At 45.4% G+C, this 14,545-nt stretch overlaps 1 protein-coding gene across 1 annotated transcript in view; it reads left to right on the forward strand.

The window, feature by feature from the left end:
• The window catches only part of Lima1 (LIM domain and actin binding 1), a 90,288-nt gene that overhangs the window by 21,259 nt on the left and 54,484 nt on the right, over positions 1-14,545 (forward strand). The window contains exon 2 of the mRNA XM_021183417.2: positions 8,852-9,000. Coding sequence (XP_021039076.1) covers positions 8,882-9,000 — 119 coding nt within the window. The 5' untranslated portion in view covers positions 8,852-8,881. The remainder of the gene's footprint in view (positions 1-8,851; positions 9,001-14,545) is intronic.

The following is a 14,545-nucleotide window of genomic DNA, read 5'->3' on the forward strand; positions in this document are numbered from 1 at the left end:
AATACACATCCCTCTCTCTCCAGCCCTTAAATTCTGTGTTTTCCAGCCTTTCCAGGGGAACCTTGGCCACTAGAACCATTGCAAGCTTCTGGTTAAAACGTGGTCTTCCCGGGCTCTTCTCCAGCTTGATGAGTCATGGGAAAGAACCCAAAAAGTCAGTATTTGAAACAAGTTTCCTAGGTGATTCTTGTGTGTACTTAAGTTTATGACCTCCTGAATTAAATTTTCTTTTCTCTTTCACTTCCCATTTCTCATCTTAACTCCTTTTGGCTTCTCTGGTTCCACTCTGGCTTTGTTGTCTGACATAGTTATTCATTAGCATTTATGAGGGAACACCTGAGTTATGTCAACAGCCCTGACTGGGACAAGCTGCTCTGAGTTCAGCACTCAGGACTTTGCTGCTGCATTCAGTGGGTTTCTCATAGTTTGCCATGAATTGTTTAGTGAGCAAGCTGTGTGTTTCAGTCTCCTTTCCCTGAAAGCTCTGGTCTATGCAAGTAGCTGACTCCAACTGGTGACTTCAGAGCCTGAGGCCATTTCCTTCATTGACAGATACCTGTTGGCTATGGTCATTAGCTAGGGCCTGTAATTCAAGCACTTGGAAGATTCAGTTAGCCTCAGCTACATAGCAAGCTCAATGCCAGCCTAAACTGCATGCCACTCTAAAAGAAACCAAACCCGAGGCTGGAGAGATGGCTCAGTGGTTAACGGCACTGGCTGCTGTTCCAGAGGACCTGGGTTTGGTTCCCTACTAGACCTGCACAGCAGCTTATAACTCTCGGTAACTCCTGTTCTAGGGGATCAGATGCCCTCTTCTGGCCTCCTCAGGAATTGCACACACATGGTGCACATAAATAGATGCAGGCAAAACACACACACACACACAGATAGATAGATAGATAGATAGATAAATCCTTAAAAAATTTTAACCCAAACAAAACAGCAACAGACTGTATGATGTGATCAATGTTATTTTTTTAGTATTTAGTGTATGTGTGTGTTTGTGTGTATGTACCATGTGTGTTTGGAGATGAGAAGACAACGTATTGGACTCCACTGTCTCTTTTCACCATGTGGTTACAAGGGATTCCACTCAGGTCATCAAGCCAACACCTTCCCGCACTGAGCCGTCTCGATGGCCTCGAGGTGAGAGTTTAAGGAGAAGAGAAACTGAACCTTCAGTGATTCTGGGGGTGGGGCTGAGTGGAGGCAGGGAGGCTTCTGCAAGATCATGAGAATGATTTGCGTCGGGAGAGCGCCATTAAAAAGATAATTTCAAAATTGAGGGACTAATTAGCCCTGGAGATGACAAGAAGATAGTAAGATCTAAAGTGTGGCTTTAATCCTAGCCCCCAGGAGGCAGAGGCAAGAGCAGCTCAAACATGGCTCTTGCCTTTTGGTTTGGGGATTTTTGTTTTGTTTTAGTTTGGTTTTTGGAGACAGGGTTTCTCTGTGTATCCCTGGCTGCCCCGGAACTCACTCTGTAGACGGGGCTGGCCTCATACTTACAGAGATCCACCAGTTTCTGCCTCCTGAGTGCTGGGATTAAAGACAAGGACGGGGTCTGTGGTCCTTGTGTTGGTGGTTCAGTGGTCTGTAGGAAATGTCTGGGGATAGAGCCAGGCCAGAGCAATAGATGGATGATGACCAAGTGGAGCATGTGAGGACTGTAGTCTGACTGTGCTGTACCAGCAAAGTAAGTGTGAGAGGAAAAAGCTTAAGATAAAAAGTAATTTTAAAAAGCTATATGTGGGGCTGGAGAGACGGCTCAGCGTTTAAGAGCACTGACTGCTCTTCTGAAGGTCCTGAGTTCAATTCCCAGCAACCACATGGTGGCTCACAACCATCCATAATGAGATCTGATGTCCCCTTCTGGGGTGTCTGAAGACAGCTACAGTGTACTTAGATATAATAACAATAAAATAAATCTTTTTTTTTAAAGCTATGTGTGAGTTCAGATATGTATTTATAGACATAGAAACACAGTCATCAAAAATAGCTCACATCTTGGGTTAGAATGGCAAAATCTGGGATAGAGACAAGCGGAGGAGAAGGAGGAGGAGGAGGAATCGTCAGGGGCCTGGATGCTTGGACTTAGTGGTGGAGCCTTTGTCTTGCACGCAAGGTCAAGGCCCTGGGCTCAATCTCTAGTACAAGGGTGAAGGGTGGAGAAAAGGCTAGCTGGAAGATTGCAACAGTTTCTTTTCCAGACCCTAGGCAAGAAGCGGGAAAGATTGTGTCTGAGCGAGCTTGTCTGCCTCCATATTTTATCCCTGGCCTGGTAATGTGTGACTCAGTAAATAAATATAAACACTTAGGGCAAACTGCTCAGCAAGTGTAACCTTATTCCCCATCCTTCCAACCATGAATTTGCTTCTAAGTTACAACCACTTTTCTATACAAAAATATCCATACAAGGAGATAAAAGAGGGACCACATGCTCCTGAAGTGACTCTGTCCTGATACAAACATCTATGTCCTTGTTGACTCTGGGAATTTGGTTGGCGTTACAATTATCCTATTGTCTAGATACATATTTCTACAGGCAGCTGGCTGAAGTTCTCCAGCAGCAGTGGCAGTGACTAGCCCCACATGCCTATAGACTTGTCTGTTATGTCTCTGTAATAAAACAGTGAGCTTTGTATGTATGATAGATGAAGCTTCTTGTTTATAGGATTATTTGGGTGACAAGGACAGTCTCTCACTACTCAGACTAGGCCGTCCTCAAATTCAGGATCCTCCTGTCTCTACCTTCTGTACTGGTACTACAGGGGCTTGCTTGTAATACCATACCTGCCTTCAAGTTATTAAGGCTTCATTTTTTTCATATGATTTGCATTTATGTCAAAAGTTTGAATAAGGGCTGGAGAGATAGCTCAGTGATATGTTTTTTATGTAAAAAAAAATTTTTTTTTTTTTTTTTGGTTTTGTGAGACAGGGTTTCTCTGTATAGTCCTGGCAGCTGTCCTGGAACTCACTTTGTAGACCAGGCTGGCCTCGAACAAATATTTTTATTATATGTACATATATACATATATTTTATTATGTGTATATTTTATACATTTATTATTTATTTATTATATATTGTATTATGTTTATATCATAAAATCTGACCTAAGAGGATGGGTTTGGGAGTCTGAAAAAGAGCCTCATCTAGAAAGACTGGATGATGAAGAGCAATACTATACCTTTAAGCACATAATAGCTGGATCCCTGTTTACAGTGGAGTGTGTATAGTGACCAGAAGTAACTGTTTCTCTCAGAAGTAGGGATGATTACCTCTGATGCTTATTATTCTGATAACAAACTGCTGTCCCTTGATGACTTTGGGGCTGTGGATGCTCAAATCCCTTTATATAAATAGTGTCATGTTTACATAGAACTTATGTGCAGTTCACGCCATCATTAGACTACATATGATGCCTAGCATGACGTGTGCTGCTCTAATAGTTTTGTATATTGATCATGGAACAATGACCCGAGTCTGTGCATTCAGTGTGGGTGCAACACTGTTTCTTGGTTTGGTTTCTTTGACAGTTTCTTGTTTTATTTGATCCTTGAGACAAGTCTGAGTGGCCTTAAACTCATGACTATCCCCCAGCCTCAGCCTCCTGAGTACTGAGAATACAGGCATGCACTAACATACCCTGCATATGCAAATTTTTGAAAATATTTTTTGGTTCTCAGTTGGTTTTATTCCGCTAATGCAGAATCCAGGTGTTTAGGGGGCAATCTATAGCCGTCTCGGTGGTTTTTGGTAAATTCTAATCACGTTTGTGTGCACCGTGGCACAGGTGTGGAAGCCAGAGGTCAGCTTGCAGGGATCAGTTCTCGACTTCTAACACGAAGATCGTGAGGCTTAAACTCAGGTTATCAAGCTTGGAGAAAGCGCCTTTCCTCACTGAGCTACCGTGATGGCCCACTGTTCCCTCACTGAAAACCAACTGGTTTAGGTTTGCAGCAGCCAGGTGGCCCAGGAGTGAACATCTCCCTTTCAGGCTATCAGCGTGTAGTCTACTACTGAACCCAACCCAGCACATTGGGGCGGATAGCAAGGGCATGGGCATGTATCACCACAGCCAGCTAAAATAAGCGCTCATAGAACATGATGTTCACATATGTCTCATCTTTCCAGAAACTTTTCGTGCTCTGCCACAGACTGTGGTACATGATAAATCTCTTGTCCTGCAGATGTGAATGTTAAAGCGGAGGGAAATTTTTATTTGCCTTAAAGGTCATACATAGAAGGATTGGACTCTATCTCCGTTCGCTCACAGGCTATTTCTCTCCACCGTTGAAATATGGCCCAAATTCCTCGGCATGGTTTTCAAAAACTCTTCCCCGCCTGCCTGGCTTCCTTCTGTCTGTTTCTGCCTGGAATCTAACTCTTCCTCAGACACTAGTGCTGCGCTTCCCCCCTCCCCATTCACTCCCCCTACCACCCTGCCCTCACTTTCACATTCTTTCCATTCTGCAAATCCCAAGTCAAGCTAATGTCTTTTCCTCCCACCAAGCCAGAGGTATGCATGGAGCCAGAGGTATGCATCGCTTCTAACCACATCGTTGCCTTGTGCTGTAATTGTGTAGATGGCTGCAGAGTCAATAAATCATGAGCACTCTTTGGAGAGGAGCTTTCTGTTGAGCTTTGAGGGTACCCTCTATTCACTGCTTGAATATAAGGGGTGCTTCTCCTAACCTTTGACTAAGATTTCCCAGGCATTTTGGTCAAAAGTAATCAAAACCATGAACTTAGGAGCTGCTTTTTTTTTTTCTTCTTTTTTAAACCTTATCATCTCTAACCCTCCAAATAATATAACCAGGCATGGCGGCAGATGCTTGTAATCTCAGCACTTGGGGAGCTGAAGCAGGAGGATTGTGAGTTTGAGGCCAGCCAGAAAGACCTAATTAGTAAAACCCTGATGTAGGCATGCCTAGGGCGCTGCTGCTGGTATGAGGACTTTGCCTACTTGCTGCCCAGGCAAGTCTCAAGCGTTCCTGCCCCAGCCTCAAAGACAGCCAGGACTGTGAACTTGTAGTGCCGCATCTGGTTCTGCATTTCCTTTTTCATGGAGAGCTTTCAGAACATACTTTATTTTTTTTCTTCCTTTATCCATAATGGTTCACTGTGAAAGATCTGACAACATTTATAGTCACACCCACATTGGAAGCATACATTTTCCAAATGTTGTCTTAAAGAGTTGGTCAACGTTTCCTAAATTTGGCTTGAAAGGCGACTGCTGTGGTTTCCGGTCCTGACACTTAGCTGAACAACTACATGTCCCCCCCCCCCCTTGCCTTTCTTGTCAGAGAAAATGCTGACGGTGCTTGGTGAGTCTGTCAATGAAGGTACGGCACACTCATGTTGAGGTCACATGAATGAGAGACATACATACGTGTTCAAAGCTTTCACACTTACTGTTGACTTAGTCTGTAGGAGCGTCGTTTCCTTTTCATCTTATTCATCCTATTGTCCTGAATTTTTAAAAAAAAATCTAAGTCTGAGAAAAAAACCACAAGCTTTAAGTGGTGAGAGCAACTGTACTTGAATACACGAGAGTTAAGCCATCAAAAACTAATGTGTGTTATTTTCAGAGAAGGCTTTGATTAGAAGGACAGCACGCTGCCTGCGGGTATGGAGGGTTGTCTCAGAAGGTGATCTGGAGGGCTAGGCCCAGCACACTGTATTGTGCTATTGTCAAGGCTGATGAGAGAGAGAGCAGTTCTAACGAATCCATTCTACAGATCTGTCCTGCTCTGTGGTTGCCAAGAGAACAGCTGTTTCATCTGTATTTTTTTTTTTCCCTACTCAAATAAGGAAGTATTGACTTGTTTCTGATCTCACCTCTTCTGGACAAAGGTTGGAACTCCTTTGGTAATTCCTAGGACAAGAAAACCCCACCTCCAGGTTAGCAGGTGGGAACTGAGTGGTGTCAGGGGTGCACTTTGTGTGTTCTACAGCTTGGAGGGATTCCAGAAAGGAATGTTAAGTGTAGAGGATTTACCCTCTTAATTTAAATATGTACTTTACCCAGACATTTAAAAAGCTTGATAATTATAAGAGCCAGTGGTAGAACATTACACTTAAAATATTCTAAATATTCACAATACTACAGTATGTCTAATATTTAAAATATATTCTCTCCTTAAATCTACAGTACAATCCTAGAAAGACAAATGCTGTCTTTGTTTTTTCCTTTGAAGATACTAAAGCTAAAGATCGTGTAAGTTGAAACATTTTCACAGTTGCATGGCCTGGATACAATGTATCCTGATCATACGCATCCAGTCACCCTTACTCATCCCCAACTCCTACTGGGCCTCTGCTGCTTCCCCATCAGTTCCTCTCCTGCTTTGTATCTTATTGATCAATCCATCAATCAGCTTTTGATTGGTTGTTTGGGGACAAGGCATGTACATGCCAGTAGCATGCTTGTGGTGGGCAGAGGACAATGTCAGGAGGTTGTGTGTCCCAGAGATAGCATTTCAGTGGTCAGGCTTGGTGGCAAATGTCTTTACCCACTTAATCATCTCCCCACCTCCATGTCCTTTCTTTTGGTGTGTAGGTCTTGTTCAGGTGACCACAGCTTCTGTGTGCTTGTGATTGTGAATGTGGTCACATCCAGAAGACTACGTTTCATGTACCGCTGTCTGTCCTATGGCTGTCTGTCCTATGGCTCTAACACTCTTCCCCCTCCTCTTGCAGTGCCCTGTCTAGGGCTGAGGACTGCACTCAGAACTCGCTTATCCTCAATACTGACAAGTCTCTGCTTTAACCATTGTACATAGAAGATGCTCTGACCAAGGCCAACCCCAGCACTGCTCTGTGGCAGTTTGTCAACCTGTCCAGTTAGCAGTGATGCATTCCCTCTAGGGCCCAGCCATAGGCTTTTGGCCAAGTTTATACCCGACATGAGTTCCTTCCTGTGAAGCAGGCCTCAGATCCAATGGGGAAGTGATTGGTTAACCCACCCCCATCCCCACCAAACAGTCTTGCCCTGTAGCAAGGGTGGACATGTCCAGCCTAGCAGGTTGGTATTGTAGCACACAGGCTCCATAGCCTGGTAAGACAGTTGATGACATTTCTCCCCCCAGTGGCCTGCAAAGCCCCTTCTAGAACTATGAAATACCAGCCAGCAGAAGACAGCTTTCAGCTCAGTCAACCTTGATTTTTGTGTCCTGCATCCAAAGTGTACGATATCTTCAACAACAGGGTCTTGCCATCTAGTTAGTCCAAGTGGGAACCAAGAGCAGCAGTAATAATCTCTGTTGTTTTGGGTGTTTCCGGGGACTCCTTAACCATGACTTCTAGGGATGCGTCCTATACCTGCACTGGGATTTTCATTTAAAACCTGTGGTTTCCCGGGGCTGGAAAGATGGCTCAGAGGTTAAGAGCACTAGCTGCTCTTGCAGAGGACCCAGGTTCGATTCCCATCACCTATATGGCGGCGCACATCTGTCTGGAACTCCAGTTCCAGGGGCTCTGATGTCTTCTTCTGGCCCCCACAGGCACCAGGTATATATACCTGGTGCACACACATACGTGTAGGCGTAGTAACCACTCATGCACATCAAATAAAAATGGAAAGCAAAGCCAAACAAAACCTTCTAGGATCAGCATTGCCCACCCATGCAGGGCACCTCCACTTAAACTGTTTTCATCGTATTGCTTAGTTTCTGACGTAGTAGGCTCTTCCTCACCCCCACATCTCCTCTCTCCCCAAAACCCATTACCATTTAAACCTTTCTACCTGTGGTATTCCTCCACATTACTTCCATGTTCCATGTGTTTTACTATCCACCCACCAAAGACTTCCCCCACCGCATCCTCACACGGAACTCTCACGGCCCCTTCCTGCCTCCTGGCTTCCAATAGGCACTCACTCCACCTTAAACATAGAAATCTAAACATGTCGATCTACAGTCTATCTATGAGAGGGAACAGGGTTTCTAATTCTTTTCTTTTGGGGGGGGGTGGTCAAGACAGGGTTTCTCTGTGTAGCCCTGGCTGTCCTGGAACTCACTCTACACCAGGCTGACCTCAAACTCAGAAATCTACCTGCCTCTGCCTCCCAAGTGCTGGAATTAAAGGCGTATAGCCACCACTGTCCGGCAAGAGTTTCTTCTTTAGGGCCTGGGTTACCACTCTTAGGCTGGATGGTTTTGTACTTAAGACTCTACCAATTTAAAGTATTTTGTATTTGTCTACTTTGCAGCGCTGGGGCTCAGAGCTTTGCCGGTGTTTGGCAAGCTCACGCTGAGCAGTATCCCAAACTCAAGTGTAACTAGTTCAAAGTAACAAACTTGCAATACCTCCAAAGCTAGCTCTTTCTCTTAAGCCGTCCATCCTCCCCAGCTCTCTCCTGAATAACAGTGGTCAGTGTTCCTGCAGAGTAGGGAGAGACAGTAGGGGGGAAAGGAAAGAAGGAAGGAACTAACAAAGAAGGAGAGACAGAGACAGAACCCCTGTGGACTCGGCAGAGCCTCGCTTGGGCTTCACTCAGAGATGTTGATCCACTCTCTCCCAGGATGTTATTCCAAAGAGGGGATGATTTCACTCCAAATGTGACTTTGGAACCAACTTAAGTTCAGAAAAAGGCCAACTAATGTTTGCACAGTAGGGTCAGTAATACAACGATGGAATTGGAATGGGACCTCAGAGATCATCTGTTCTGACCTCCTTTTACAGGAAACCGTACCCCAAGGATCCTGACTCGTCTGACAGAGGTCACATGGACTTGGGGAAAGCAGCCCAGGAGTGTGATCTGTTGATCTGCGCTCTTGCTTTGCTCACCCAGCTGCCCATCCCTGAGTGCTGGGGGTCCTGTCCTAAATATTCTCTCCCTTTCTCTAGCCCACAGGTATCTCAGAGTCTGTAGACAAGATGGAAGCGACTCCATTTAATAGACGCCAGTGGACTTCCCTGTCATTGAGAGTAACAGCCAAAGAACTTTCTCTTGTCAACAAGAACAAGTCATCCGCAATTGTGGAAATATTCTCCAAGTAAGTGCAGATCTCGGTCCAAAAGGACCGTCTGCCTTGAGCAGATTTACCACCTGTCAGGAAAATTGGTGAAGTGATGTCAACTGGCTGGACTGAGCATCCCTGGGCTTTATGCACCCTACAGGTCACCGGAGAGGAAAGAATGATACCAGTCAGAGGGCACCTCCCCCATCTTTGAATTTTTATTTAACTGAGGGAAAAAAAAGTTATAAACACAAAAAAGATACTTGTAAGAGCCTGGCATGGTGGAGCACACCTAGCACTCAGGTCTGCCAGGGCACAAAGTGCGTTTAAGGCCAATCTGAACAGTTTATAGAGAGTATGATGGTGCACACTTGTAATCCCAGCACCTGGGAGGCTACGACAGGAGGATCACTGCAAGGCCAAGGCCAGTCTGGTTTACATGAAGAATTCCAGAACAGGGGCTAGGGAGACACCTCAATTGTTAAGAACACCGGCTGCTCTTCCAGAGGATGTGAGTTCAAATCCCAGCACCCACATGGCAGTTCACAATTGTCTGTATTGACCTCTGCCAACACCAGGCACACACATCATCCACAGTCATATGTAGACAAAAACACCCATACACATAAAATAAAATAAATTTTAAAATAAAAACAATTCCAGACCAGCCAGTACCTCATCCCTCTAGGTAGGGCTTCCCTCAGCAGTGCAGGTTGGCCTATCACGCCCAGCCTCACTAAATCTCTAAGACTGAGGGTTATGACTCTCAATGAATGACAGTGTTTGGTTTGTAACTGATTTGGTTTGTAACTGATTTGGGCTAGTCTCTTCTCAAGTCAGCATCAGCCAGGGCGGCTCACAGGCTGGAGTCAGGGCTGGAGCACCTCCACGTGGCCAGTCCATGTGACTGTTTGGCTTGGTGGCTGGGTTCCAAAGGCAAAAGTCTGGAGGGGAGGGCGAGCAAAAGGGGAGGAGCCAGAAGTTCTATGCCTGCTCCTGACCTTGGTCCTGGAAGCCATACACTTTTTCGGTGGCCTTATCCTCAGATGTGAATCAGAAGTCTGGCTCCTATTCTAGAGGAAGGGGGTGGAATTTGGCTCCACCTTCTGGTGGGAGGAATGTCAAAGATATTTTGAATCTTTTTTTTTTTTTTTTTTGGAGACAGGGTCTTAGACCTCATTATGTAGCAAGACAGAATACCCAGATATCCAGTTTCCCATCTCTGCTCAACAGAAGCTAAGGTACTGCACTCTGCCCGGCTCTTGTCTGTTTTCTTTAAGCCCTCAGGGTTGATGTCTTCCAGGCAAGCATCTGACCACTGAGCAACAACCCCCAGTTCCCTTGCACGTGTTTTTAAACCATCTTCTGTGGGTTTCCCAGGCCTTCCTAAAGACTCCTCTTTTGTGTGTCTGCAGTGGAACCCAGCTGTGTCAGGGGTCTTTCTTTTGTTTTCTTTTGTTTAAACAAACACTTCCAGCTCAGGCTGGCCTTGAACTTGCTACTTACTGAGGATAGCCTTGAACTCCTGCCTCTACCTCTTGACCTAAGTGTTTTGTTTTTTATCCTCGGGGAGATTGATAGAGGAGGTTGGTTTGTGAAACGAGAGTTGAGCGTAGAGCAGAGGGAACATGGAAAGGCGTGGAGACCCTGCGTGATGGAGGGATAGGGCCCACACAGGTCAGTTAGGCCAGATGGTAAGCTCCAACTGCTGGCTGGGGTTTTAGTTGGGTTAACAGCAAGATGCAGTGGGAAGTTTCCCTGCAGGGAGACTGACAAGATGAGACCTGTGCTTTCCTAAGATGTTTCTGGCAGCAGCAGGAAAGCTTTATTGGCATAGTGAGAGATTGGTAGCATGGAGACGATTAATGGGGCTTTTGAGTGAAAGCTGGTGGGTTGGGGGTGGAGGGGCTACCAGGAACTGGAAGAAAGCGAAGGAATACGAGACAGTGCGGGGGGGGGGGGAGATATGATTAATGGGCCTGAGAATCCCCTGTTCTGTAGAGAAGCTGCCCCACCCCCGACCTTTTCACCCTCCTCAGCCCCACCTGCAATCGGTTTACTAGGCTTGGCTTTCTCATGACCTGAGTCATGTGTCTGTGTAGTGGCTGCCTAAGCCTGCTCTTTCTGCACGTGTGCCTAAAATGCTCTAGGGCCAGGAGACACAGTGGCAGCCCTCCTGCATCTCCAGTATTGACTCCCATCAGAGGTCATAGCATCATTCTCCTCTCTCTCTCTCTCTCTCTCTCTCTCTCTCTCTCTCTCTCTCTCTCAGATTTATTTATTTAGTTAGTTATTTAGTTATTTAGTTATTTAATGTATGTGAGTACACTGTAGCTGTCTTCAGACACACCAGAAGAGGGCATCAGATCCCATTAGGGATGGTTGTGGGCCACCATGTAGTTGCTGGAAATTGAACTCAGGACCTCTGGAAGAGCAGCCAGTGTCCTTAACCCCTGAGCCATCTCTTCAGCCCCCAGCTTCAGTTTTGTTTTGCTGTTTTCCATTGAGAGTGTGTTGGTCACTTTAGGTAAAGGATAATTTCCTTGCGTAATATATTAATCATTTTTCCTTCCTCCAAATACAGAAGTTGTGGCAACCAAACAAAGGTAAGAGAGGCAGGGGAAAAAAAAAAAAAACCAGTAAGATCCACCATGTTTCTAATTGCCACATGTACTAATGGTTCTTCTAGCGATGAGTCTTTGGCTCACATCATTGACCTTATACTTAGAATTTCTTCCCTAGTTTCTGGATCTTCTCTCCTTCTCAAGCTGGTCTCTGTGCCCTGTCTCCATCTTCCTCCTCCGAAAGGACATGTCTGGGAAATGTGCCCCCTCGTCAGAGCCTCCCCTGCTGCTTCTTGTGGTCTCCTATTCCCACTGGCCTCGCACTTGGACCTCACGAGGACACCCTTGCCCAACACGGTCATTTTTGTGAGAGACACTCATTCCTCTTTGCTGTTTGTTTTTGAGCACTTAAAAAGCTTTATTGATTCTGCTGAGAAGATCAAAATCTGGGTATAGTGACAAGGAGAAAGAAAATGTGTAACTGTTTGACACAGTAGGTTCACTAGAACCTAAAGTTAAGATATTCTTGGTGCCCCTGTGGTGACAGGGTCACAGAGCTTGCCCTGACTGAGGGCGCAACCTAATTTGGAAAGGTGATCTGAGACTGAATCCCTCTGTCCTTCTGTCCCTGGTGTGTCTGAGATGCCCTCTTCTTGCAGGCGGTTCTCAGGGACTTCCATATGGCTCCCTCTGTACGGTGGCAGTGGTGTCTCCCTGGCTGGCGCTCAGCTTCTCTCTAGCTGGGGAATCTCGCCCAAGCTCTGTTCAGTAACCTCTCACCCTACCCCTGCCTGGTCTAACCAGTTCTCATGAGGATTTGAAACTCATTAGAACGTTGAGGGGCGGGGGGAGGTCATATTTGTTCATTCATTCATTCATTCATTCATTGCTGGAATGTTTATACCACATACATTCTGTGTCCTTGGAGACATTGGATCCCCTAGAGTTGGAGTTACGGAGCTATACTGTTTAAGTGGTGTAGTGGCTGCCTAAGCCTGCTCTTTCTGCACGTGTGCCTAAAATGCTCTAGGGCCAGGAGACACAGTGGCAGCCCTCCTGCATCTCCAGTATTGACTCCCATCAGAGGTCATACCATCATTCTCCTCTCTCTCTCTCTCTCTCTCTCTCTCTCTCTCTCTCTCTCTCTCTCTCTCTCTCTCAGATTTATTTATTTAGTTAGTTATTTAGTTATTTAATGTATGTGAGTACACTGTAGCTGTCTTCAGACACACCAGAAGAGGGCATCAGATCCCATTAGGGATGGTTGTGGGCCACCATGTAGTTGCTGGAAATTGAACTCAGGACCTCTGTTTAAGTGGAGTCCTCTGCACAAACAAAAAAAAGTGTTCTTAACTGCTTCTGCCTGTTTTGGGGTTGTTTTGTTTTGTTTTGAGACAGTTTTTCTGCATAGCCCCAGCTGGCCTGGAGCTCGACCAGGCTCACAAAGATCCATCTGCACACACCACCGCTGCCGTTGTCAGGATTGGTGGTCTTCTTAAAGAGGATCTTAGAGGTCTCCTTCTCCATAGACTAGTTAACTAGCTCCTCTATATAAAGGTTATAAACACAGGTTGCACAGATACAAAGGTAGAAGCCCTAAGCCTGTTTAGCCACAAATGACTTACCAGGCTTCTATTGTGTGTAAGGAGATTCTGGGGTTCAAACCTAATGTCGGGTCTGAGCTAAGCACACACTCTTCCACGGAGCGATGTTCTCAGCCGCTGGACTGTATTTCTGATCTTTACAAAACCTGCATGGGAGCGGCTTAATCTCTGATTTGTAGTTGAGAAAACCTGCTGGAATTAACATTTGAGTTTGTCTTCTCCCCCCTGGGGCAGTTATCTTAACACGTTGAACTGGTTTGGGGAGATAAATGGCATTTGGTTTGTGAATTAGGAACATGGTGGGGACATTCCAGGGGAGCAGAAAATAAAGGCATGGAAATGTGACAGCAGCCCGGCTGGAGAGGCAGCTCCGAGGCTGAGAGTACAGATTGCTTTTCATAAGACCAGAGTTTGGTTCACAGCAGCCCATCAGGTGACACACAGACACCCCTGACTCTAGCACAGAGGATAGCAGGCTCCTTCTAGCCTCTCCAGGTACTCACGCACGCACACAGTATTATCAATATTAATCATAAAATACAGAAGCGGGGCCAGCCATAAAAATGAAGGGCTCAGGGCTGGAGAGATGGCTCAGCGGTTAAGAGCATTGACTGCTCTTCCAAGGATCATGAGTTCAGATCCCAACAACCATCCATAATGAGATCTGACACCCTCTTCTGGTGTGTCTGAAGACAGCTTACAGTGTACTTATATATAAAATAAGTAAATAAATCTAAAAAAAGTCTGTCAAAAAAACCCCCATTAAAGCAGTTTTATAACCTCTGTCCAAAAAAAAAAAAAAATCTAAAAAAAGGGCTGGAGGGATGGCTCAGCGGTTAAGAACACTGGCTGCTCTTCCAAAGGTCCTGAGTTCAAATCCCAACAACCACTTGGTGGCTCACAGCCATCTGTAATGAAATCTGATGCCCTCTTCTGATGTGTCTGAAGACAGCTACAGTGTATTTACATATAATAAATAAATAAGTAAATAAATCTTTTTAAAAGAATCTAAAAAAAAAAAAAATGAAGGGCTCAGCCTGGATTTCTTTCCTAGGTTTCATATTAAATGGAAACATGCTGCTAATATTACTTTAATACTTTTGAGTTCACTCACTGCATATTCCCAAAGATGTCTTTAGGACTATGTTTTTATTTGTTTGTTTGTGTGACTAAAGAGTTACTTTAAGATAGATAAATAATTAGAGCAGAGCACAGTGTGCACACTTTTAATTCCAACACTTGGGAGGCAGAGGCAGAGGCAGAGGCAGGAGGAGCTCTGTGAGTCTGAGGCCAGCCTGGACTACAGATCGAGTTCCAGGACAGTCAGCGCTTCACGGAGAAACCCTGTCTGGGGCAAGGAAGGGGCGTACAGAAGAGCAGTTCCTGGCAGCAGAGCCTAAGTCTCAGGCTCTA

This window comes from Mus caroli, unplaced genomic scaffold (genome assembly GCF_978045245.1).
Source record: "Mus caroli unplaced genomic scaffold, Mus_caroli_1 scaffold_16, whole genome shotgun sequence".
In the NCBI taxonomy this organism is placed as follows: Eukaryota; Metazoa; Chordata; class Mammalia; order Rodentia; family Muridae; genus Mus; species Mus caroli.